We start from the raw sequence: 26,672 nt of genomic DNA on the forward strand, positions 1-26,672 counted from the left end.
CCCGCTGAAACAGCTGGGAGATTTCTCCGAACGGTTTGCCTTGGCGTCACTGAAGAGAGCAGGGTTAGCCCGAAGGGGCTCGCCACCCGCCTCGACATGCAGACGCATGAGGTCCAATGCGGGGTCTCTCCAAGAGCGCATTCGGGACTCCTGGGAGAGGCAGCCTCTAGTAGCGGGCCTGCTGGATTTGTGCAAAAACAATTGCATCTAATTCTTGTTTGCATGCCGGACTCGTGGTAGAGGTTGTTTGCCAAATCAAAGACTTTTTTTGGCACAAATTGAGTGGATCTAATACGAGGGATCACCTCTACCATGAGTCCTGAATGGTTTCTCAGATGTTCAGGCTTGCTGCCTGCCTCGGAATAAAGGCACACGAGGTTCTTCAGGCAAACCTGCTATCTTTTATTTCACCAACTCAACCGCTTGGAAAATCTCACAGCTGTTTGAGCAAGTCAAATAAAAATGTCTTTGGCATCTAATTCTGTTTTGCAAATGACCTCTACCATGAGTCCTGTTTACAAACAAGAATTCGATGCCATCAAAGATGCTTTTTTGCAAACTTCTAGTTGCTATAATAAAAGAGAGAACCTCTACCATGAGTCTTCTCTCTCTTATTAGACCAAGTAGACTTGTACAAAAAAAAAAATTCTTTCATGGCACTTAGTTCTTGTTTGCAAGCATCTAGTTGGTCTAATGAAAGAAATCATCTCTACCACGAGTCCTGATTGCTTTTTCCTTTAAGGCAATACGGCTACAACCGAGATACCCAAGTCTGAGAGCCTCTTAGTGTTGCATCAATGAGCTGCCTCAAAACTTATCACCTGTTTTGGACACTTTCCATTATTGATGGGATGTTGCACAAGGGTTGAAATGTACAATAATCATCATACACATATGATCATTTGGCAATGCTGTGGGGAACATGCATGCTGCCATGGTGCCTGATGCTCCTCTCTCCTTCCCTTCTGGGAGCAGGGGTCTTCTCTGGAAGGGGCTAATTCAGCCACCTTCCCTCACCCAATTTGGCGCTGGGGTGTGAAGCCTGTGCGAGGGGAACTTATTTTTAACGAGGCAGTGCTCCACTTGGAAATGCTTTAAGTGAAGCTGATGAGGGCTGCGTAGGGTCTCTCTTCACGCTCTGAACTTTGTTCGTAGTGCAAAACGGGTCTGTGCATCAGAAGGATGGGTTAAACGACGACGACTTCGAGCCCTACTTAAGTCCTCAGGCCAGGCCGGTGAGTAAGAAAGAATTTGCCTATTAAGGGGCAGAGTTTGCCAACGATCATGTTGACTTCCTGCCACTAGGTAATATGAATGTGTTTGGTTGGGCTTTTTGGTCTCCTGTATGCCTAGTTCCACAGCTGATTTGGATTTTGATATTTACCAGCTTTACTGGTTTTTTTTAGCTGTTAAAATAACATCATGTTTTCTCAGTATAGAGACTGTGTTCTGAAAAGAAAGCACACTGGCCCTTGGCTTCAATTTAGTTTTTGGTTGCAAAGTCTGATTTTGTAAGTAGCGCTTGCATTTAAGTAGTAATTAACATTGAAAATTCCCCTTCCCCCTCCCCACCACACCCAAATTTTCAGTGACAATTAGAAAAGAGAGAGGGAAAACTTGAGCCAGTTGGTTCTGATCTTTGCTTTGTTCATGACTTGTCACTTCCCTTGCACATTTTTGGTTCATTTCTTACAAGATGGTGAGTGAGTGTATTGTATCTCATTGTGAAATTTCTCAGTAAAATGTGGTAATGTTCTAGAGGCTTGTCTGCTATTGAGGATATTATCAGAGTTCTTATCTCCTTATCAAGCACGCTGGAAATGCTTGAAATAGATCTTTGCTCTAGTTTTCCACCAAGAAAACCCAGAATAGATGGATTTGATAATAAGTGGGTGTGTGGTTTGTATTTTTTTTTTTTTTAACTTTAAAGATGAACTGCAAAGCCTGCAGTTGTATCTGAAGGTGCCATTCCAGGGATTTTACTACTTTTCTGCATTTTGGCGGTTAAAAATATGGTTGTTAATGAGTACGAAGACAGGAAAAGTTATACAGGATAAAGTAGGTTTGAGGCACCATAAGTTGAGTTACAGTAGGTCTGTGTATTCAGACTAGTAGTTATCTTATCCTACATGTCTTTTCCTTCTCAAAGAGTAGTTGGAATATTATTGGGTATAGAAATTGAGCATCTTAAATACTCATTCTTGCCAATGATGCTGCTTTATTTGGATGTCTTATCTAATGGTGATGAGCCATAAATTATTGGCTGCTACCGGAAGAATTCTTCAGCAGGCTTCCATCTTTGTTTGAGAGAGCATGATCCTTCTTCCACTCCTGGGTTTTTTTAGTCTATCATTTTGCAGTCTTTAGGATGCTAAACATTAAAATCATTTAGTATATCTAGTTCTCTGGAAGAGTACAAGTTAAACTGCAAATCCCTCTAATCTGAGCAGGTCTTTATTTGTTTTCATTTATTCTCCGAGTGCTGGACAAATGTACCTATTTCCCTTACTTGATGGCACCTTTTACTTTTTATAAAAACTACCACCAGTGGGTTTTTTTTGTTTTTGTTTTTGTTTTGTTTTTTTTGAGGCACATGTAACTCTTTAAGTGGTTAATATCAACTTCTTTGTGCAATTATTCATCTATTAAACTGAGTAGTCTTACTGTAACCAAAAGTTCAGTATCTTTCTTTTTCAGTTCATTTGGTGTGTTTGTGAAGTCTTAGTAATTTTCACTCCTTTTCCCTGCATTACGTGAGTATAGCTCTAAGAAACAGGGGAATAATACATTTTTAAATAGGAAAATGAAAATGTTTAGGGGGTGGTAATGCCTTTAAAACCAACAAGATTAGTCTATGGCATTTGTTTTTAAATAGTCAACAGCAGTGACAAATGAGACACAACTTCTGGTTAAGTCTCAATGAAGCTAAAACCCACTGGGATGACTTGGTTTCGTTTCTCACTGTGCTTGTGTAGTTTGACACCTGTTCCCATCCATATTTTACCAGTTCAGTTAATAGAATGAGAGAAACCAACACCTAGTCACTATGTTGACTGTGGCTCTGCTACGCAAATGGAACAGGCTGGTAGGAAAAGAGTATCAGAATGAAAGTACCTTAGCAAAACATGAACTATACATACTGTTCAAGAAATAACTTTACTAAACATGGTCAAAACTCAAAAGGGTGATGGGAGCCTTTTGAAACTTCATTCCAACTCATGTATGGAGAATACCAGGTAACCCAGTGGCACAGATGCACAGTCTTTAATTCACCCAATTTATCAGCCTGCTGAATCAAAGTTGCCTGGTGTTCAGAGCTTAAGTCTATGGTTATTTAGTCTTACAGAGGCAAAACTACAGTAGAGAATAGTGATCCCTAGGGACAGAGATGCACAAGAACAGTGAAGTTGAGGCAATAGGCTTTTTAAAAAGTGTAGGTGCTCCCTCTGCCAGAAGAAGGGTGTTTGTACCCGAAAGCTTGCAAAGAAGAATTTTTCCAACTATTTCAGTTGATCTAATGAAAAATATGAGATTTATTCAAAGAACCTTGTCAGCCTATGTCCTTAGACCAACACGGCTACAACCAACTTAGTCATTAGGGGAGTTAAATGCTTTAGTTACAAATCTGTGACATTGTCACTTGAGGGTTTGCTGCATCTAAATATTGGACTTGATGCACATATTGGTATAACTTCAGTCAATGAACATATAAAGGCCTGCCTTAAATGCATTTTTAATCAAGCATTTCAACCCTAATTTGTATGTTTCTATATTGATTCTGCTGATTTCAGTGGGTATTATGGAGATAGTACACCAGTATATTCTGTAATCCGGCTCCCAGCTAAAAGTCAAAAAAGGCAAAGCCGAAAAGGATACGTTGGCTTGATGAGCAGCCTGATTTGATCCAACTGTCACTTCTTTGCGCTGTAGGGGAGAGATGTGTCAAGGAACAGATTTAATCAAGACACTTTGACTAATCTAAGTTTTAAACGTGGTCTGGAGTTTATATTTATATAAGGCTAGCTGCCAGCTTGCATTTTAAATTACCTCTGTTTTAAAACAAACAAACAACAAAACCTGAAGAGAATCTCCTTTTAAGGAGACCAGTATCCACTAAAAACCATAAAAGAGGGGGTGGGGGGAACATAAATCATATTCTTGAGTCAATGGGACTGCTTATGCAAGGTGTGACTTTCACTTGATTGAGCCTTAAAGACTGTTTACTTGGTTGTGGTTAGCAGGATGGAGGTCCTTGGATTATACAATACACCAGCATTCTCCAATTAAAGGTGATTGTTGCTTGCTTGTTTTTCTTTTTCCCGGCTGAGAAGAATGTGAAAGATCAGTAACATTTGTTCCTAGTTTTCATGCATTAGCACTAGGATACATTGTTTACTTGGGTTTTGGTTGCTGCAGGAGAGTGTTGTAAACAATACAACTAACCTTGCCTCGTTGGAACCTTTAAACTTAAAAAAATATATATAGCTTTAATTTTGGTAAATTTGGGGCCAGGTATAACCTGTTACTTGCACTTAGAGTGGAAGAGGCAGCACTTTTCCTGTGAGACCTTGCAGGGGGTCTAGTAAGGCATGGAATCCTTTGGGAGCTGCCCTTGGCATGTGAAAAAACACGATTGAATGAAAATGAGGGAGTGATACCTAATGTGAGCCAAGTTTTAAGAAGGGGGTTCAGCCTGAGCTGGCTTATCTGGTCTGCAGTGGATTGTCATGTAAGCTGTCATAGAGCACTAGACCTGTGTGCATGCAGGTTAAAATTACTGGATGGTAGAATCCATTAGCGTGGCTTTAACAACTCCCTGGGGGGCCATGGTTTAACTATGAAGTGACAGATGTTCTCCTTGTAAGCAAGTCAGAGTGATATCCATCAAAGTTTCTTAATTGTAAGACTTAGTAAGTTACTTTCATAATCTAGAGACTGTTTGGGTGTAAAAGGGCAGAACAAAAGTGTTAGCAGATTTTTTCTTTCCTTCTCTACATGAAGTCTGCTTTCTTTTGTAGTCCTCATAGCCATGCCAGAAAGGCCACAATAGCAAAGATTTGCATTGTGTGTTATTTGAATGTGTTGTCAATGTATAGTTAGAGAGGCAAAGCAGTTTTAGAACACACTTGAAATGTAAATCAAATTCTTGGAATATTTGGAGCTCTCTCATATTACATCTTTGGGGGAGTTTCCATGGATAATCAGCTTAGAGAAGTTAATCAGGATGGCGGGGGAGAAGGGGCAGCTGAATGAAACTGCTTGTAGTGCTTTCTCTATTGGGCTGACTCTGTGCACATCCTATTCTTTCTTTCTTCCTTCTTCCCTTCCTCTTGCACCCAAAAACAACAAGAAAATGCCCTTCGTGTGTTCAAAAAGTTTGGCAGAGTGGTACTTGATGAAGGCTTCATTACTCTATATAAAACATAGAACCTGCCCCAGAGTATTTTGTAGTCATTTTGCAGTTCCACAAAGGGGTCTGAAAGCTTAATGATCCTTCAGCTTGGAATGGGTGACACCCTGACTTCTTAGTTCCTAGGATGCTAAAAGCGAAAGAGAAAATTCTGATGAATCTTTTCATTTCAATTGTTTTATTTGTTCTGGTACAAAAATTATTTTGGTATATTTGGCAAAAGGTGCATTTAAAAGCCACGGTTCTTGCTTACCAACTGCTTTGAATTTCTTGAAAAGGGGCTCTGAAGTTGGGGGATGGGGCATGGGAAAAGTGGCTTTTGATTCCAGGGCTGCCAAAGATCTGTTCTAACTGTTCAGTGCTTGTTTTTGTTTTGCAGAATAATGCATACACTGCAATGTCTGACTCCTACTTACCAAGCTACTACAGTCCATCCATTGGATTCTCCTACTCATTAGGTGAAGCTCCCTGGTCTACAGGGGGTGACCCACCTATGCCCTACCTAACATCTTATGGACAGCTGAGCAATGGGGAGCCTCACTTTCTCCCAGATGCCATGTTTGGACAGCCAGGGGCCCTTGGCAGCACTCCATTCCTTGGACAGCATGGCTTTAACTTCTTTCCAAGTGGGATTGACTTTTCAGCATGGGGGAATAACAGTTCTCAGGGACAGTCCACTCAAAGCTCTGGATATAGCAGCAATTATGCTTATGCACCTAGCTCGCTGGGTGGAGCCATGATTGATGGGCAGTCTGCTTTTGCCAATGAGACTCTGAATAAGGCTCCTGGCATGAATACCATAGACCAAGGCATGGCAGCACTGAAGTTGGGCAGTACAGATGTTGCAAGCAATGTCCCAAAAGTTGTGGGGTCCGCTGTTGGTAGTGGGTCCATTACCAGTAATATTGTGGCATCTAACAGCTTGCCTCCAGCCACTATCGCTCCTCCAAAACCAACTTCCTGGGCTGATATTGCTAGCAAACCTGCAAAACAACAGCCCAAGCTGAAGACCAAGAATGGTATTGCAGGTTCGAGTCTTCCACCACCCCCAATAAAGCATAACATGGATATTGGAACTTGGGATAACAAAGGGCCGGTGGCAAAAGCTCCTTCCCAGGCTTTAGTTCAGAATATTGGTCAACAGCCAACCCAGGTGTCCCCTCAACCAGTGGGTCAGCAGATCAATAATAGCCCACCAGTGGCCCACGCTCCACCAGGGCAACAACCACAGCCATTGCCTCCACCACCACCACAGTCAGCTCAGCTGCCAGTGCAGCAGCAGGCGGCTCAGCCCACCCGCTGGGTTGCACCTCGTAATCGTGGCAATGGCTTTGGTCAAAATGGAGTGGATGGTAATGGAGTGGGACAGTCTCAAGCAAGTTCTGGTTCTGCTCCTTCGGAACCGCACCCAGTCTTGGAGAAGTTGAGATCCATCAACAACTACAACCCCAAGGATTTTGACTGGAACCCAAAACATGGCCGGGTTTTCATCATTAAGAGTTACTCTGAGGACGATATCCACCGTTCCATTAAATATAATATCTGGTGCAGTACAGAGCATGGCAACAAGAGACTGGATGCTGCTTATCGCTCCATGAATGGGAAAGGCCCTGTTTACTTACTGTTCAGTGTCAACGGCAGTGGTCACTTCTGCGGCGTAGCAGAAATGAAATCTGCTGTGGACTACAACACATGTGCAGGCGTGTGGTCCCAGGACAAATGGAAGGGACGCTTTGATGTCAGGTGGATATTTGTGAAGGACGTTCCTAACAGCCAACTCCGGCACATCCGCCTAGAGAACAACGAGAATAAGCCAGTGACCAACTCCAGGGACACTCAGGAGGTGCCTCTGGAAAAGGCTAAGCAGGTGTTGAAAATCATTGCCACCTACAAGCACACCACTTCCATCTTCGATGACTTCTCACACTATGAGAAACGCCAGGAGGAAGAGGAAAATGTTAAAAAGGTAACCTGCCTCCCTGTCTGCTTGGATTGTGTGGGGTGGGGAGCTAAAGGAGCTGGGAGGCACAATGAATGAATATACCATTCTGGAGAGTAGAGTTCATCTGTCTTGTGGGTTTCAGTTTTAATTCCTGGTCAACCACTTTTTTTGCATCAGAAACCGACCACCTAATTTGGCAGCCTCTGCTCTAGATGGAAACTAGAGTAGGAGGCTTGTAGCTCAACACTGATGTTCTGGGCAGAGCTGGCTAGAAACATTTTGCATGGCCCCTTCCTGCTCTAACCTGGACTCAAAGCCAGCAATCACCAACTTTAATTTCCTGCGTTCACCTGATTGGGGGGCAGGAAGGATTCATGTTGTCAAATTTCTGATAAAGCCCCTATCAGAAATCAAGGAATAGGTATGTGATTGTTTGCTAACTGAAGAACTGTAGTTCTCAAAGCATTCTTAGTAGAGCTGTTGAAATGCCATCCAAACTCTGGTTTTGTTGGAAAGTCAGTGACTTTGGGGTCTGGAATTCTAATTTGTGATGTCACTCTATGTTAAATTCACCTGTAGATAACCCTTCTGCCTTTTAGGGATATAACTCCACTTGGATCTAAATGATAACTTAAAATTAGCATGTTGCAAAGTTTTCAAAGGCTGTCTTCAGTCTTAGCAGCAAGGAATCCTCCACCTAGTATTTAAAACAGTAAAAGAGGAGCTGCAAACTACTCAGTATGGCAGTCATGGAGTAGAAGTTTGAATGATGAGAGTTACCCATGGGATCACACCTTTTGTTACCATAGAAATGTGATGCCAGTTATAAAACTTGACTAGTGTTTAGCACAGGTGTCCCTTTGTAGAAAACCTGTGATGAGAGGATAGGTGGGAATGCACTGACCCTGACAGTTGTATGACCTTTCCATTTCAACTCAGCTGGCCACGATGATCACTTGAGACCCATGCTGCTCCTGTCTGGTGGTTGCATTTTAGGCAGTGGGAGGATAAGAGATCTGATCATGGCAGCCCAGGCATGGGGCATGTTTAGAAGTGGAATTTCTAGGATGTTTTATTGGTAACCAGTGCCGAGCGCCAGAACATTCGGCACAAGAAAGGACGGATGTTGGGGAGCAGGGAAAGGTAGCAAGAGATCAGCACAGAGGGCAGCTGGACGGAGAGCACGGAAGATGGTGTGAGGGCTGAGAACAAATGCAGGCAGAAAGGGGAAGACCCTAGCATGTGGAGCTAAATGTAAGCCATTGTTTTGTCTGGTATTTAATTTACTAGACTTCTACCTACTTCTTTCCCAGACCTGAGAGAGGACACTTTACCCCCAAAAGTTTGTCTAATGTCTTTCCCAACTGTACAATTGGTCCACTAAAAAGATACCACCAAACCTGTCTACTTACGAATTCCCCAAACCACCAAAGCTGTAACACTTTGGGAGCTTTTCTTCCTCACCCAGGCAAGTCAAACCCAGATCTCTGAAATTACTGGGCAAGGAATGATTTTTGTAGATTGATATTTGCTTTGTGTTGTACATAACTCCTTGTGAGGCCCTGCCCTGCAATGTCCGGCATTGAGGAAATGCTGTCTTACCGCAGCAGCTTGACCTCTCGGATAAGGCTCTGACGCAGCTTTGAAAATCCATGAGGTGTTTTTGGTTTGTTTTTTTTGTGCGTGTGTGTAGTTGCTGTTTCATTCCTTCAATGAGAAGCAGTAGTTTTTGATGAAGGAGAGGTTTTCGGCTTCCAGCTTTGTCAGGCATAAATAGAATGGAGGCTGACAGTTCTGCCTTGTGACTGCTTGGCAAGAACAAATCTTGTATGTGCAGTAGTGGTTAAGCACCTCAGCCCAGCCGCCTGAAAAGGATTCGCATACCAGAGTGGAGGCAGCGTGTTAAACTTTCAGTGCCCCAGCATCAGTTAATGGCGCAGACTCCCTGTCCGTGGCCTGTCAGACTTCTTTTGTGTTGGAGAAATCCTGTTGCTAAGGGCTCTTTGTCTCTCGGCAGTCAGTCTCCACAGCACCATCTTCCAGAGATGTTCTACATTCTTGTTCCTTGAAGCTTAAATATCGCAAAGCTTGGCTGGTGCTGAGCTTTTAACAAGCCACAGTTGTTGCAGTTGGCTTCAAACTTGCCCAAGCCTCTATTTGATTTACAGTGGTTCCTACAGAGCTGCCTTCTACAATGTGACCTTGATAAATGTACTTTCTCATAGCCCTTTATAAAAATTCTGGCATCTCTTCCACGTTATCTCCTGCTTTTTTGGATTCGCTGTCCAATATGTGTCAGTACCTGATGTGTGTTGGTAGAGTTAACGTCTTTAGAGCTCCCTGTATCATTCAGACAGACATGTGAGTGGGTATGGTCGTGCCACATCCTTCAGTTCATAAAGGGATGCTGGAAAGCTTAATTCATCTGTTTGGTTTTGAGCACCTATTCCTTTATTTTTCTCTCCTGTTGCCTGTCCTTTCCCATGTTCTTATCTGAATGTCCATCTCCACTTTTTGCCAGTCATTAGAAAACCAGACCAAAAGGCAACATATTGGGAAGCACTTTTCCTCATGGCCCTCCTCATATAGCCAGGACTGCTGCAACTGATAATTTAATTCAAGCTACTGTCAGGCTTCTTGAAACCACTTATAGTCACCACCACTGTCCTGGACTTCTGCAGCATGGGGGCTGCTTTATCTTTGTTTTAAAATAGTAGCATGCATTTTCTCAAAAGTGTTGTCTTGTCCTCAACAAAATGGTTGTGCATGTTTAATGGGGACAGCATAAGATTTATTTTCAGCAGGATGGCAGCATCTTTTGTTCCTGGCTCAAAAATAAGGGAAGTAATATCTTAAGCACTTGCTACTGGGTTGTATTTGATGTCTGCTTTGTGACTGCCCTGTTGCTGTGGCAGTCGTCAGCATGCTGGCCAGAATGTGTGGGCTCCGTGGACTTGAGGGAGTTGGCATCAAAAAGAAAAGCCTTCGGTATTGTTTAAGTCCAGTGCCAGCGTATCCAGGTGGAATGTTTGCCTCCATGTTGATAAGGAGCACTTTGCACAGGGTATCGCTGGAGCTGGGGTTGAGTCCAGAGGAGTTGTGCAGCTGCTGGGGGTGTCAGAAGTGCCGCGGTCTCAAAGTAGGAACGGGGGATATGCTAGATAGGACTGTTTGTCCCCGGCTTGTGTCTCAGTAGCAGAGTCCTGGTGGGTCAGGGCAATAGTCACCTCCCTCTGAAGTGGCATATTTGAGGGCTGCACCTTTCTCATCGAAATGTGTCCCGACGTAGCTTATGTACATATATTTTTCTTGTAGTGTTTCCAAGGCAGAGGTGGTTTTGTTTGTTCTTTTAACCCCATTTGTATTTCTTGCTATTTTGTAATATTGGAGGGAAGAAGCGTACACATTCCAAAGAGGAGAATTAGAGCTTCATGATCTTTTGGTGACTGTCCGCTTATGTTTTACAGGGCCCCCAAAAAACACAACCACTTTGAGTAAAGCAAAAAAAAAAATCCAGCCCTTTTTTCCTACACTCTTGGCTCTTATTTTTTCCTTGAATTTAACAAAATTTGAAGTGATGCCTTCACTAACCATTCCATTTACCCAAGGATCACAAGCTCATCCACTGTATTTTTACTCAAAACCTAGGTACAGTAAGGCCAGCTGTCAGCACAGAATATCTTTGCTCTGACTCCTAATCTCTAATGCTCATTTCTGCTAATTCCAGGGCCTCCTAAATAATGGAAGTTAACCTGTTTGCTGTAATAAATGATGGACAGACTATAAATGACTGTTTTTCTTTATCGTGTGTGTATCTGTACATTACTTCATATTTAATGCTCTTTATCCATTGACTTCAAAGCACTTTATTGAGAATAAATGAAAACTTCACTAGTGAGACTAGATACTTTTAAGAACAAAAATGTAGTTACATTTTTGGCTCTTCTTATCCTATATATTCTCCTTCAGTTTATTTTATTTTATTTTATTTTTTTGTAGAAGATGAGATCTTCATTTCTAATAATTAGAAGCCATTATAAGACCTCTAAAATGGAAGGACCTTGTAAGGTCCCTTCCCGCCCTACTCCCTGGTGATGTATAAAGTAAATGAGTTAATATATGACATCAGGTTTTAGTGAGTTAATGAATCGCATTAAACTGCAGGGCTTTAACAGCTGTTAAAATTGACCAGTGGCTTGTGAAACTGATCCTTTAAGTTGTGGAAATGAGAAGTTTAAAACGTGTTTCTTGAATGTCTGTAGTCGGATTTGGAGCCTTTCACCTCTGGGTCACCGAGTTGGATTCAGTGCAGGTTGTGAGTGGAGAAAAGCCATTATCTCCTTACTGGGAATGGACTTCATCTCTGACTGTGAACCAGGTGCCAAATAGCAGCTGGCAAACTCTGCAAAGAAGCCAGTGATGGAGGGAATCCCCTAAAAATGTCAGGATGTGTTAGCCAGAGCTAACTTGTGGAAGCTTTTCTTGGTGTCTACCTGAGGTGTGTGTTGGCTCCTGTTTCAGTGATGAAAGCAGGCTTGACCTGTTTGGTGACAGCAGTCTTTGAAGTGGTGTTGGCGGGGAAGTGTTTGTAGAGGTGGTGCTGGTTATTTGTACAATAATGAATTAGAATGAAAGCCTTAAAATCTGGGGGTGTTGGGTATTTCCCCCTGGTAAGCCCCAGGCAGCAGCACCTGTCACTGTGGTGCTTTTGTGAATGTTTTTGGTGTGGCTTAGAAGCAGGATTCCCCAGAAATTCATGGGATTTTGGCATGAAAGGGGACTCTAGAAGACATCATCAAGCAGTGGTGCATGGGCATCCTGCTGGCAGAAATTCGTTAGCCGTTGGCCAAAAGATGCATCGCACACCTCTGGGTGACTGCTGCTCCTCAGATTATTTTCTTGCGGCTATTTCTCGGGGAAAGTCGCCTGTTTCCAAAGCTGGATGCTTGTCAGCCATTTCACTTTCTGGAAACGCTGTGCATCTTGGCATGTACACTCTTCTGTTGCCTGGCTTATCTCCCCAGTACAGAAGTGCAGGTTACATGGCAGAGCTGAAAGCTGATGAGAATCTAACAAAAAATAAAAGTATATGAACCTTATATATTCAGAGTGTAGTAGGCATTGCTTTACATGAGCTGTTCCTAACTGGTTTGTTGCTAGAAGGCATCACATGAGAGTTGAATGTGTGAAAGGACACTTTCCTGTTTTATGTCTCATGTAAAAGTGCTGGGTGACAGGTATTCATTTCATAGGATTCTTTTTTCTTTTTGTTTCCCCTTTGTGCTGCTCGAACATGCTAACTGGAATTATTAGACCCCCTGCCTTATTTTCCAAGATGCTTTTCTGTTCTACTTATAATTGTACCATCTTCTGGATTTACAAATTAATAAACCAATCCTCAGTGGCACAAAAAATGGATATTTGCCAACTAAAACAGTGCAACTGCGCTTTTACTGCAGCCAAGTTGTCCAAGGAGGTCCTGGTTAACAAGAGTTGTCATTATGCAAGCGGATCACTACAACAGAGTTGACTGTAGCTTTTTCCAGTCAGTGGCTGCCCAGTGTGCTGCTCTTTAATTGAAGGATAAGTAGTGTAACAATACATTTGATAAGTTAATGACATAGCATTTGGGGGTGGTTTCTGCAAGCCAGTCTGTAGAGAGAGCTCATAATGAAGACGGCAGTTCCAGTTTCAGACTGTTAGAATTTAGTAAAACGACAGCGCTGAGTAGTTTTGAGATGACAGCATAGCTCTCCATTATTTGCACTGCAACACCAACGTAGAAGCCTTTAAAAATAAAGTGTTAATAAAAATCACCTAGCATTTCATTCTCATCTCCCTGTGTTTTATATTAAATCTTGAAATTAAAATGCTTCTTAATCCTTTCCCTCCTTGTAAATTAGTAGTATTAGTTGTTTTGCTCCCTTGGCTGTCAGTCATTTATATATGGTGCATGTTTTTAAGACATTTTCTATAAAGTGACTGTCTCTTAAGAATTTTTTAGCGCCTTGGTAGATCTCTGAGAGAGCATCCTCAGGATCATCTTCACATGGAAGGTCATAATTTGGTTGACGCTCAGCTATTTACATTTTTATAGTGTTAAGTCTTAAACATACTTTTGACTTAAGCTGGAATTTAGATTTCTTGTCCTGGCTGATCCTCCCCCAGATTCTTTCTCAAAGACGACTGAAACAGTAAGATTTATACAAAAGGTCATAGGGAGTATTGCTGTCCTTCTTTGACCTCATGAATTGAATTATTGATACGGTTAATGGAAGTGGGAGAAAGTATAGCTGCTTGTCCTTATCCTGAAATGAATGTTAAGTTTCTTTTGCTTGCAGAATGAAGTGCTTGCTCACATTCAGTGTGGGTGGGTGTAGCATTCAGGCTTCACTGGTATTCAAATGCAACTGCCCCATTTGGACTGTGTACCAGCAGATGTAATGAATACATTATCAGCTTTGCATTAATCAAGGGTCTGAACCATGACACTGTTCTTTCCAGGCCATCTTGTGGTCTGGATTCTACAGTGCTAACATTTCTATTCAGTGCTATTACTTAATATAGTCAAAGTAAGTAAACCCATTTTATGTGACAAACAAGTCCCTGACGTCAAGTCTTCAGGGGAGAGCATCATTTCACTCTCACTGTTGTGCAGCAGTACTCTTTGGGGCATTCTCTAGCCTTCAAAGGCAGGTGCTTGGGAAATGCCAGTGACACTGCTAAAACCGGATGGGGAGAACTCAGCTTTAACCAGGTCTCTACATAGAGTCCTGATTCATGTTCCTGGAAAGACATGCAAAGACAATGGCTTAACCGTGCAAATAAAATGTGTTGTCAAATACATAAGACAAGGAACTGAAATTAAAAGTATTTTTTTCCTCTTCCCTAATGTCTTGAGAGCTAGGATGTGTATCAGCTGGCCAGCAAACCTTGTGAGGGAGGTTTAGCCAGTAGGAAAATGTTTCTGGACAAGGCCATTAGTAACAGCATGAATAGTTTGGTCAATTTTATTCCTGTTGACTATAGCTTTCAGAGGCAATTCTTGAAAATCTCCAATTGGCTATTCAAAAAAAATAAAAAAAACCCTCCAACACAAAGCTACCAACTTGTGCTGGCACTGGGAATTCTCCCTCAACTTGAAATATGTATAGAGTCCTTTCATTCCCTGCAAGGATCAGATGTCTTGGCCGTTGAATTCTTTATCCCCTCCCTAGATGGTTTTTCTGTCTTTCTGAAAAGCTTGGTATGGAGGCTGTAAATTCACATCTTGCCTATAAACACAATGTAAGTAGAGAAATACCAGGCCTGGGTGGGAAGGCCAGTATGGGAGACAAGTCTGGGTTCCCACTGAGGAACTCCCATAACAGGCATTAGTTTTTAATTAGTAAGGTATGCTAGCAAGCTGCTTGGAGACCAGTCACCCACCTAGGTTTTTAAGACCTAGCTAGACAGTGCCTAGGCTGGGATGATCTAGTTGAGGATGGTCCTGCTCGGAGCAGGGGTTGGACTAGATGACCTCCTAAGGTCCCTTCCCACCCTCACTTTCTATGATTCTACCCATATATTTGTGTGGCTTTAAATACTGGATTTCACTAGAAAGGGACACCTGGTTAAATGTGAAGTATCATTGGGCAGTTGAGGTTATCAGCGTGTTATAGTTACTTTGAAGTCATACACCATTTGTTTCCTATGAAAGCAGCTTCTGCTAAGAAGTACTCCCTAAATATGAGTAGAAATAGAATTTGTCGCTGCTCGAAAATGCAAATTTGATAATCTGAAGAAAGAGGTAGTGTCCTTCTTTTGCACTGGGTTGCATCAGTTTTGATGCTGCTCTGAAAGTCGGTAGGTCTTATGGGACTTAGCCTGCCTGCTGCCTTCTGACGACTTGGGCCATCTGATTGCACGTGACTACCACTGTGGATGCAGAAGCTCAGTCCTAAGACTTCTGGAACACCCCTTCTGACATCCTCTTTATCCATCCCCCCTCAAAGCTGGTGGTTTGATGGTAAAATACCAAGCTACTGGAGCAATTGATGCTGTATACGTTTATAAACTAGTGAAGATTTGACTACAGCCAAACTTCTTTGGCATTTTTCTCTTCCCTGTTTTCTCTGCATGACTTCTTATCTGTTTCTTTGCTAAATGTCAGAGTAAAAGGCAACCTAGGAAAACCTTAAGTGATGTTGTCTGTTAAGAGGAAGCCAGAACTTGCAAATTGCCAGGCCTTCTTGCAAACTTGGTCTGGTATTAAAATAGCATCATGTTCTCTGCGTTTTGCATCAGTTAAAGAGTCCTACCTCCCCTTCTTTTTTTTCCATGGTGCCAGTTGAAGCTTGCCAGAGTAGAGTGCTTTTCAGTGTCTTGAGGTTCAGACTTCCACGACATGGTTGTGTGTCCGTCTTCAGCATACATTCTCCCTGATGGCTCTGTGTCTCGTTACCTGGCGGCCAGCTATGTAGGGCCTTTTTTTAATCATGGTTTTGACTTTGGTTTTTAATTGCTGTTGGAGAAGGGGAGACATCTTAATAAAGACTTGATATTAATACATTAAATATATGGATTTTTTTGCAAGGTCAGGAGCCCAGTTACAAGAGGGAGTGCAGTTCTCATCATTGAATCAATTTCTGTTGCTAGCATAAAAAAAACAAAACTGTAACTTAAGTGAAGCAGGTTTTACTGGTGGGCCTGTGAGGACAAGATGCAACACTCTTCTGCAGCTGTTGGACCTTGCCTGCTGACAATGGTGTAGACTTGTCTTTGCTTGTAAACCAAACCATTAAGACTCCAGAACTGCACAGATGAGCAGAATAGCATGGGGCCGTTTTAGTGCATTATTCCCTGTGCTGACCATAAGCACACTTCAAGCTGATCCTGGGGAGAGCCTGACAGCGCATGTCTAGAATCAGGACATAGCTGGTGGACCCAGCTGCCATTACTCACGTAGCTAAGTGGGAGGTCTTTTCACTACTAAGTGAACAAAATGATTGTAAGCTGGAGGGAAAAAAAGGTTATTCCAGCAAAAGCTATTGAAGATGGTCTAAATTCTGTTGTGGAGCAGAGTGCACATCTCCCATTAATCTCAGCTAGACTCGCTTGCACAGGTAAGAATGTGGCCATTTGTGTCCCAAGAGGAGGCAGAATGGCCTAATACAAGGATTTGTCAACTTCTGTAGTGCCAACGACATCCCAGCAACATCACATGCCACCCACTCTGTCACTCCAAAGCGTCTGACATCCTTGCAGTCACATGGAAAAGTATGGTGTGCAAAACTCATGGGTCGAGTGGCTCAAAATGAGGCAGTGCCCTGTGACCAGCCTGCTGTCTTCAGGCCACTGCTATGTGATATCCAGAGGAGTGAATAGTCTTTGAGAAACTCCTGGGTTCTCATGCAGTGGCCCGACCATTCACTGACAGCTCAGACCTTTCCCCCCTCCTATTCCTGCCTTGGATCAACAAAGAGTGACCCAAGTCTATTGGAAAATGCAGCTTACGCTGATCACATGGAAATGCTGTGCTATTTTGTTTGTCCCTCGTATGTCAAACATACAGGACAGGGCCAGCTGGTTCCTGCCATATGTGCCACCCTACCCACTTCTTGAGACTCCCCATGGCCCTTTGGGGCCTGCCTTAGCAGTCTCTCATGTTCCCATGGACCTTTATCATGGCCTCATGGGCTGCAAGCTGAAACAGCTGCTGTGTTATCAAGTCCTCTGGCTGCTCTTTGAAGCAGCAGGGCTGGGCAGGTACAGAGGCTTGCCTTTGTCTATGGGGCACTAGCACTTCGGGCTTCTTCAGGTTTTTATGCTGAGCATTGAATTCAAGAGATTTGCAGTACATCAGGCCGTAAAGTTTACTTCTACTGTTTCTCCAGTCTGTCCCTTTTTGCTGGTTGCACATGTGTGGGGTGAGGGAGGAAGGAAATGCTCTTTGGGGTGCTCTATTTCTGCATGTTAGGGTTCTTTGGGTACATGTAATGTCTGTTATCAGACCAACTAAAGAGTTGGAAAAACTGTTCTTTGTAAGCTGAAGGGTGTTTGTGCCCAGAAGTTTGCAAAGAACAATTTTTCCCACTCTTTAGTTGGAGTAATAAAAGATATCACATCTACCCAAAGAACCTTGTCTGCCTGTGTCCTTAGAGCAACACGGCTACAACCAGCACCCCTGTTTCTGCATCACATTTGTTTTTCCTTTCCCAGGATTTTCTTGGCTCGGGCCCAGTGATGGGTCCTTAGCCCTTTGCTCCCCTTTTCTCTGCTGTCTGTCCCGCTCCCTGCTCTTAACCACACTGCAGTCTTTGGAGCAACTTTCCTTACGTGGCAGGGAAGGAGATGTGACTAATTAGACCAGTTGCTGTGGGTCCATCTGGTCAGCTAATTGGCTGAAGGACCCAGCAGGGACTGTAGCCACCATCTGTGGGGCAGACCAGGGCGCTCCCACTCCAGCCTGAAGTGGGGGGACAGTGCTGTGGAGCCTTGGCAGCCGGCTTGAAACCACCAAGACGAAGGCTTGAGCTCGGGCAGTTTTGGTTTCTTCCTGCACGGATGCATCATGCTGCCATCTGTCCTTGCTTGGCGAAATGTGCTGGATAGCAGGAGGCAGAGAAGGACAGGACTTGGCAACCGCAGTTTGTTTTGTGGCTTCCCCTCAAGCATTTGGCTTTCTTTAGGATCAAGCCTAGTTTGTTTCTCCATTAAGGGACTCTTTTGCTGAAGGTTTTTTTCCCCACCACCCCCCTCTCCAAATGGGCACATAAAGCCTGCCTGAACTTGAGTAGACCTCTCCTATGAAAAGAATTAGAGCCGCTTCACTTGTTTGTGGCTACTTGCTGGGTGTACTTAGCAGCCTTCACATTTTAGTCTGGTGCTTTTCCTCTAAAAGGTGAAATGCCAGCAAGTGCAGCATCAGAGAGGGCTTTGTCACAGGCAGAGGGTGGCTGGGCCCTGCTCCATGTGTTGAATGCTCCCAGGAAAGAAGTGTTGAACCTAAACCATTGCTTGCTTTGCTCTCTGTGCAGTAGAGGAGAGAGACAGTTACTGGTTTAGGTTGAGGAACAAGCCTTGTCTGCAGGAAAAGGTCCCATGGTTATGCAAGAAGTTATACTGATTTAATTGCATGTATGGCCACTCTTATCCCAGTGGAAGAGTGGTTAAATTGGGGAAAAGTGCTTTTCTACTGAACTGTATGTACTCTGTGGTGTGCCACGCTGTGGGGGGCGGTGACACCGGTGTAACAAGCATCTGGAGCTGGCATTGTCCAGCGCGAGCCGGTGGGCTAGCCTTGCTGGTGCTTTAGTGCTTCTAGAGGGAAGGAACAGGGTCCAGAATAGTTCTAGTGAGGTTCCAGCTTTCTGTGACTTTTGGCACATGATACCTAGGGCATGCACAGAGATGTGGTCAGCAGTGGGGCACAAGGATCAGCCATCATAACTCCATATATCGATAGCACATCAAAACTAAATCCTGCAGTCTTGTGCACGTGTAAGGGAGCGTCTGCCTGCTGCATACATAATCCTCTATGGAGCAAGCTTGGCAGCAGAGCTCCTGCGTTGTATGGCTGGGGTAGGAGAGGGAAGCTTAGTAGCAGCTGTGTGAAACATCTTCAAGTTGAGCTAAATATAAAAGCAGGCTTGTCCACGCAGCAACCCTGGCTATCTTTCCGTTCTGCTCTGTACCAGCCTTCTGATTTTCAGCCGACTGCAGACTTTTGCCCTGATGGTGCATGGATGTGGGGTAGAGGATGTCAAGGGAAGGGTGCGGGGTGCTGGGTTCGCAGATGCAGAGAGATGAATGTGATTGTGAGGAGCCTTGAAACAATTGGGGATTAGGGGAGGGGGAGGTCCTCTAGTTAGCAGTAAGACGAATGGTTTTAGGTTTTGGAGCCATCACAAAGCTGCTGTTCTGGTGCCTGGGTGGACATTGCATGGTTGACATCCCACTCACTTTCTTTGAAACAAAAGCTTCCGCTGTGACTTGCACATCTGTGCGAGGCACGAATTCCATGGTGCCAGGACATGCAGGGGCTGGGTTAGGTGATGGCAAGTATTGCAATTCAGTGGCAGGTTGTTCTGGGGCACATGTACCTCTTTCACTTTGTCTTCTGTCCTCCTGTGACCTACACGAGTACTTGCACCCCCTTGGCAATGGGCCTTTGCCACAAATCCACGCGGGGCAGCATCAGAGTCCTTCCTTATGCAGGGCAGGGCTGTACCTCGTCCCTGCTTCATGTCTAGATTGATTCCCAGCCTGCCGACCGGCTTGAGAACAGGAGACTCGTCTCGGGGACCTGCTTTCTGCAGATTAGCTTCCCACCATCTCCTAGGGCCCAGATCTCTCTGAGAACAAGACCCCTTGCTGGTGCTGCTCTTTCTCTTTCCTCATTTTTTGGTCCTGTTACTCCTGTCAGGTGGCACAAAACTGGAAAAGCAGGCTGGATTTGTCAGAGCTGTTTCTCATGTGATCAGACGTGTATGACCTTACCAATTCCTTTCTGCGAAAGGCATTGCTGGCATGAGGGTCAGGGAGAGGCAGAGAGAGGGGATGGTGGCAACCGTGACAAAGGGAAATGGGAAGAACTGGAAGGCTGCATGTGACTGTGCTGCATCACGACACTGGCTGTAAGCCGTTGCCTTCTTAAAACAGATTCGTCCTTTGTGAAGCACCGTGCGTGTTGTAAGAGTTCACTGAGTGTCAAGAAGTGGTTTCCATCAGAAATTAGATAGCTGCCTAAATATTCAGGTAGGAGATGCTGGGGAACAAAATCCCATTCCCTGTGATTCTGAGAGATTGGTAAGGGTTGTTCTGGACTAACTTTCTTTCTTTCTCCCTCCCCCTCAATCCCTTCCCCTCCTACAGGAGCGCCAAGGCCGCGTCAAGTAAAAGGCTCTCCCTCCCCCAGAGACTGCAGCAGAGGTTGCATTCGGGATATCTTTCAGAGAGAAGAAAAAAATATATACTGCAGAGAGAATTAGGACTTTTTTTTTCTTAATTTCATTGACTTCAAAAAACAAAACAAAAAGGAAAAAAAGACTCTTACGAACTTGCAGTTTAAAAAAACAAAGCAGAAGAAGGTCTTGGAGTTTCACCAGAGGCATAGGACTAAAAAAAACAAAAACTATGAAAAAAAAATCCCTTCTAGCTAGAGTAGAGATAAACACTGTCCCCTTTCTTTTGGCTTTGGTTGTGATTTTGGAGCATACGCTTTGTTTTTTGTCTTTTTACTATGTTTTCTGGATTTTAAAGTCCATAAGAGGCGCATGCCTTTTTTCTCTAATTTTTAAATTCTGCCGCCTCCCTTCCTGCCAGCCCCTTTTGCGCCCCCCTGGTTTTGACATTTGCACTTGGAACCCCGAGTTGTGACTTTTTTTGGACCTCCACGGCTGCAAGTGGAATATCTATTTTTTCCCCCCTGGACTGGAAGAAGAGGAATTTTTATGAAGAATTTGAGGGGGGGGGTTGTTTTGCGTAGAAGAATTGAACAGAAATTGTCAACACAGTCATGTCTAAGGGATGGTTCGTTTTCTCTGACCCTTTGTTACTCAAAAGTCAAATACTAGGAGTCCTAAGAAATGTTCTGTTCTTGTGCATTATACGGATTACAGATTAAGTCTGGATTAATTTGATTTGAAAGCTGAGAACAGTGGTAAAAACTTGTTTTGTTTACAGGAAAATGAATTTTGGACGGAAAAAAAAATATTGTAAAATGTGTAGTGAACATGTTTCTTCAGTTTCTTGTTAAACCAATGAGGAATGGGCGTTGCCTTTCTTTTCACCATTAATCACTTCTCAATAATAAACGTGAGATCCTGTTGAGCATCACTGCCGCGTTCCACTTAGTTTTCAGTGTGTAGGGGGCCGCTCTGGGGAAGACTTAATAGAGGTGAGATAACGAACGGATAATCTCTACCCGGCCTCCGATTCATAGCCTAGTCATTGACCGACCCATAGGACTTTGCCTGCTCTAGGCTTTTGCACACTCTTGTGACAACATCTGTATTGCCACCTTTCTTTTTTAATTTGTATATTGTGATGAATGAAGCTTGGAGGCTCATCTAAACACGACTCTGGTTGTGGAAGACTTAGAAGCTGGTCCATGTGGCTCATCTGTGACAAACCTATTGTGATCCAAACCCAGTTCCACCCCATTACTGGCCCGAGCGTGGTGGGATGGTTTTCTCCCATGTGAACAAGGTGCAGCTGAACTCCTGTAGCAGTACTGGGATGTCTGCTAGCATCCAGCGGGAGTACATCTGGTTCTTGGCCATGTTGCAAGTGTAGAAGCACCAAGCACTGGCTTGCTGCTATTAATGCTGGTCATTAAAAGGGGTGGGGGAGGGGAACAGTTAAAATAGATGCTGGTTTCTTGATCCTGAACTGTTTCTTGGCTTCCTTCCCCCCACCCCCCTTTTTTTTGCCAAATGGACCATAAAAAAGCATCTTAGCTCTGGAGAAGTGCTTAACTGTAGTTAAATGGGCATTCTTGAGGAAATGTCCTGTTAAACAATATCCTTGTTATTAAATCAATGTTGGTCAAACTGTTTGTTCTACACTTTCCTCACCTTGGGCAGGGAAATTGCTTGTCACTTCTTGAATTTCCTGAACCAGCACTGTGCTGTTATGCTTGAGGTCACTTTGCAGAAGCAGAGATGTTCAACTCTATAAAACAAAACCATTTGCTGAAAAGCTTCATGGAAAAAATCTTTGGGTTGGATCTTTTTTTTTCTTATGCCCAAATTGCCTTGGCTTTGTTAGCTCAAGGTTGTATGTATAAAGCTGCTCTGTTAACTGCCTAATCTGATTGTTGAATGCGTGCACAGCTGTCTAACAACATGGGCTGTCTTTGGCTGGGATTTTCAAAGGTGTTGGGAGCGAGATGCCCAACTTGGAGTTTAATCAGAGCTGAGGATCTTATTTTTTTTCCTTTGAAAACCCCAGCTGTATTTATTTTCTTTCTTCCCCTTTGCTGCTCCCTCTCCCCAGCTCAGCACTGAACATGCAGATTGACATGCCTCCTCCTAGAATGAGTGCTTTCCTCTTTAAAAAAAACACAAAAAAACTCAATCATGGAAAATCCAGGTTGTTCGAACTTCCTGAAAAGGCCATCAGCTGGAGGGAAATATTTTACTTGTTGCAGAAGCCCAGTGAACTTAAATGAGCTTTTCTTGGAGGGGGCCTTACCCACCATAGCTGAGTGTAACACTTAGGCAGAAGTGCAGGAGAGAATAGTCTCGTTAGGTTTTTTTTGTTTTGTTTTGTTTTTTTAACCAACAAGTACTTTACATAGTTTCATCGTTTCTTATGTGTAATTAGTTCCCCTGTTTCTTGTGGGTGCTGGGCATAGGAAGGGGTATGTAGGTGTAGCGGAAAGGAGGGTATTTTTGAATGGAGTTAAAATTTAAGATTTATCTCAGACGCTAGTGTAACTTTGAAGACCTGCTAAAACACGTTAACTGCTTTTAAAGGGCTTTAGCCCTTTGAGAAAGCCCAGACCTGGTAGTGCTAAGTGGTTTCCTAGTACTACAGTACTGCACATTGGGTGCAGCCTTTGTTTTGCACAAAACAGCAATGATTTGCTCTTGCATGATGGAATAGAGGTTTGCAACACTCTTGGCTGTAAGCATCCTGCACGTGCGCAGTCTCTTGAAGGAGGAGGTTCATAATGTGAGCTAATTCCAGGAGTTTATTGTTAAATCTTGCATGGTTTTTTTTTTTTCTCCCCACCCCCAAAGATGATGGCTTGCTGTTTTGGAGCATTTGCTATATGTTTTCCCTTAAGCAAAACATTCTGATTTAATGTTTAAATCGGAGAGGAACCATAGTCCTACTGATCTGCCGCTTGTCTTGAACAAACTGTCCTTCTGCCTCTCTGCTTGTATCTGTTTAAAAAAAAAAAAAAGGGTGGGGTGGAAACAGGACAGGACAGCTACCCCTCTCCCTCACCCACTTTGTAAAAGAAAGCTGTGGTGTTTGGGGCTTTTTGATCATATTGTGGCTCCAATCCAGGGAAATTGCTACAAACTTGAAGGAAGCTTCACTTTCTTGTGAAAGGCAATAGGCCCCTGCGTTGTGACTTGCTGGTCCAACAGTAGAATCTGGGCCGAACAACCTTCCCTAGTTATGAGTCTGTCCTGGTATTGCCGTATCAGGAAGCATAATGATTTCCATCCAGAAAAGGCACAGGTAAGTGAATTTTATTTGCTGGAATGTGGTTTTCAGTTTACAAAAATGATTAACTTAATTTCTTGATATTTTCATTGAATATTCCCTCTAGAGTGAAGCGGTATGAAATCACACGATTCCCAGATTCCTTTTACTTCTGATAGTTCCCTTCTAGGAAATGTGATGCACGGTTGCAAGTTATACAGGAGAGTGGGTGCAGCTGGGGGTGAGGGTGACAATGGTAGGAGTATGCAGGAGCGGGAAAATGGGATTATGAGTGGAAAAATGGGAGACTGGGATTAAGAATGCGCTCAAACTTGCACTCCCATATTTGCATGTTGATAATCCAATTCTGACACTATCCTGCTCTCACATGCTCAGAATCCCACTCCAACACTCATACATGCTGATAATTCAGTATTTGCAAATTGATCCTGCTTTGACATACCTGCTCATAATCCCATTTTAGCACTTGTATGATCACATTCCCAATTTAGGGAATAGCTGATCTGACACTTGCCCACTCCATCTCACTGACACTTGCACTTGCACATGCTCATAATCCCATTTTAGTACATGTACATGCTCAGAATCCCACGCAGACACTTGCATTCATACATTTATAATCTCATATTAGCACATACACGCTCAGAATCCCACTCCCACCCACACATGCTCATAATCCTGTTTTAGCATCCTTCTACTTGCACATGCTCATGATTCCAGTCTGCTAGTCGCCCACTCACACATGCTCAAAATCTCACTCTGGCACTCTTCTACCCACACATTGCTCATACTCCCAATGTCCCTCTCATTTTTGGTCAGAATCCCACTCTGACACCCTTCCATTTATACATGCTCATAATCCCACTCTGGTATTCATATGTGCACAGCATCCCACTGACACTTGTACATGCTCATAATCTTACCCTCTCTCATACTCGTAATCTCATTTTCACTCTTCTCATTTATATGCTCCTAATCAAATTCTGCCTCGCATATGATCTTAATCCCACTTTGTGATGATGATTTACAGTGATTTGTAATTGCACGTTTTCACACATACGTACTCATAATCCCACTCCGACACTCTTCCATGCAGATGTGCTCATAATCCTACTTGTACATGCTGAATATCCCATGTTCTCATGCATACATACTCATAATTCTGGTTTGTCCCTCATAATCCTACTCTCCCACTCGCACATACTCTATTTCATTCTCCTACTCAAACCACATATCCCACCCATATCATAGCCCCACTCTCCCTCTCCCACTTATACCTGGTCATAATCCCCATCTCAGTTGTATGTACTCACAATTCCCTGATCCAGCCTCATAAACCTGCTCTCACTTGGAATCCCACACGGACATTTATACATAGTGATAATCCCACTCTACCACTCGTACATATTCAATATCCCACACTCTCACTCATTCATGCTTAGAATCCCACTCACTTATAACTATAATCCCCCTCTGTCCACTCCCTTTTATGATCATTACCCCCACCCCCATGCACTCCCGCTCATACATGCTCATAACCTCACTCTCCCCTTCATAGATGTTTATAACCCTACTCTCCCATGCATACATGTCCAGTCACACTCTGACACTCGTATATGCTTCAAGTCTGGCTCTCCCCCCATTCACGCGCATAATCCCACTCTGACACTGATACAAATTTGTCATCCCACTCTCCCATTCCTACGAGTTTATAGTCTCACTTGGATACTCCCATTTATACATGCACATAACCCCGGTCATACATACTTACAATACCACTCTCACACTTGGTTCTGATCATAATCCCATTCTGACACTTGTACATAATCTTTCACTCTTACAACGCGCATAATCCCACTCCCCCATACACTTGGAGACCCTGTCCCATTCTGCTGGCGGTGCCCATGACAGGCAAGACTGGGCAGCAGCTGATCGGACTTGGCATCAGCATCTTTTTATCACGTTGATCTTCGTGGCAGATGACACAGTGAGATGACTGCCTGTGGAGGCCATGTCAGACAGGTGCTAATTCCTGAGCAGGGTGCACTTAGATCAGAAATGTGGCAGCCGGAAAACTTTAATTTCCTGGTGCTGTGTTGCTTATCTGAACTGTGCTTTCATCCAGTGGCCTTATCTCTGCTTCGTGCTGTTTAGCTTGCCTCCCCCCTTCCTGCTGCTCTAAAGAGGTTTAGGCCAGGCATACCAGGTTCTTTGGGTACCTCTGAGAACTTTTATTAGACCTACTAGGCCAGGCATGTTACTTTCTTCCTCAAAGAAAGGGCTGCACTGAGAAGCGAGGCTGGAGGATTTGTCCTGGGATGTGGCCTGTTCACTGTAATTGCTGGATGACTGCTCCTCGGTATCTAGGGCTATTTTGGATCCCCTGGATTGATTTAACGCTCCAGCTCTAGGGTGACTTGAAAGGATCTGCCTGCACCAGCCTTGCTTTGCACTAGCTGGAGGAGGTAATGAGGGGGAAAGCAGGGCTAGCTGGCAGGTATTGGACTGATCAGTGAAAACCCAAAGAGTCTTTTATTTTCTTACACTTTTTAGTCCCCCCTCCTCTCTGGTGCATTATCTCCTTGCCATGTGGGTGCATTTCCCAAGGTGTGTGGCTCTCCTGCAGGTGCTTAATTTAAACCTTTTTCTATTAAAATGGGGAAATGAAATGGAGCACAGGTGGCTTCACAGAGCATGTGAAAGGGAGACCAAGGGGAATGGTTCCACACAGAGGGTGAAATCAAGAACCAGTCCTAGGATCTGTACAATGTTAGCCAAATACTGCATCAAAATGTAGGGTGGGTGTGATTCTGGGGCTACCCACGGGAGGGAGCCCACGCTCTAATTTGAAACACCAACCTCATTTAGCCTGGTTTCACTGGCCTGTTCCTGCTTCAGCCTTACGGGAGAGTCTTCCCCTCCAAGTGGATGCAGCCTGGTCTCACGTGGGGTTTCAGAAAGCAGCAAGGACTCTGCTTAGACTCTTCCCCAAGATCCAAGAAGTGCAGGGACTTCTGCAGGCTCAAACAGCAGCTCCATCTGCTCCGGAAGAGGCTGTGCCCAGTTCTGGGCGGCGGAACATATTTTGGAGGTGGGGGCACTGGGATTATCCTAGATGCTCTGGGAGAAGAGGTTAAAAAGCCATGTCGGGGGCTA

The 26,672-nt window shown here is 43.8% G+C and overlaps 1 protein-coding gene across 1 annotated transcript; it reads left to right on the top strand.

The window, feature by feature from the left end:
* Nucleotides 1–1,125: 1,125 nt before the first annotated feature.
* YTHDF2 (YTH N6-methyladenosine RNA binding protein 2) lies at nucleotides 1,126–20,311 on the top strand. The gene is made up of 3 exons (XM_019547930.1): nucleotides 1,126–1,235; nucleotides 5,790–7,376; nucleotides 20,208–20,311. The coding sequence occupies exons 2-3, from the start codon at nucleotides 5,808–5,810 to the stop codon at nucleotides 20,229–20,231; spliced, it is 1,593 nt and encodes a 530-aa protein (XP_019403475.1). The 5' UTR covers nucleotides 1,126–1,235; nucleotides 5,790–5,807; the 3' UTR covers nucleotides 20,232–20,311.
* Nucleotides 20,312–26,672: the final 6,361 nt, after the last annotated feature.

The sequence above is a fragment of the Crocodylus porosus genome, unplaced genomic scaffold, assembly GCF_001723895.1.
Source record: "Crocodylus porosus isolate Cpor-Errol unplaced genomic scaffold, CroPor_comp1, whole genome shotgun sequence".
NCBI classification, from domain to species: domain Eukaryota; kingdom Metazoa; phylum Chordata; order Crocodylia; family Crocodylidae; genus Crocodylus; species Crocodylus porosus.

Coding starts and splice junctions, on each gene's coding strand:
- YTHDF2 (XM_019547930.1), top strand. CDS start 5,808: ATGTCTGACTCCTACTTACCAAGCTACTACAGTCCATCCATTGGATTC. Junction 7,377..20,207: donor AAGAGGAAAATGTTAAAAAG/GTAACCTGCCTC, acceptor CCCCTCCTACAG/GAGCGCCAAGGCCGCGTCAA.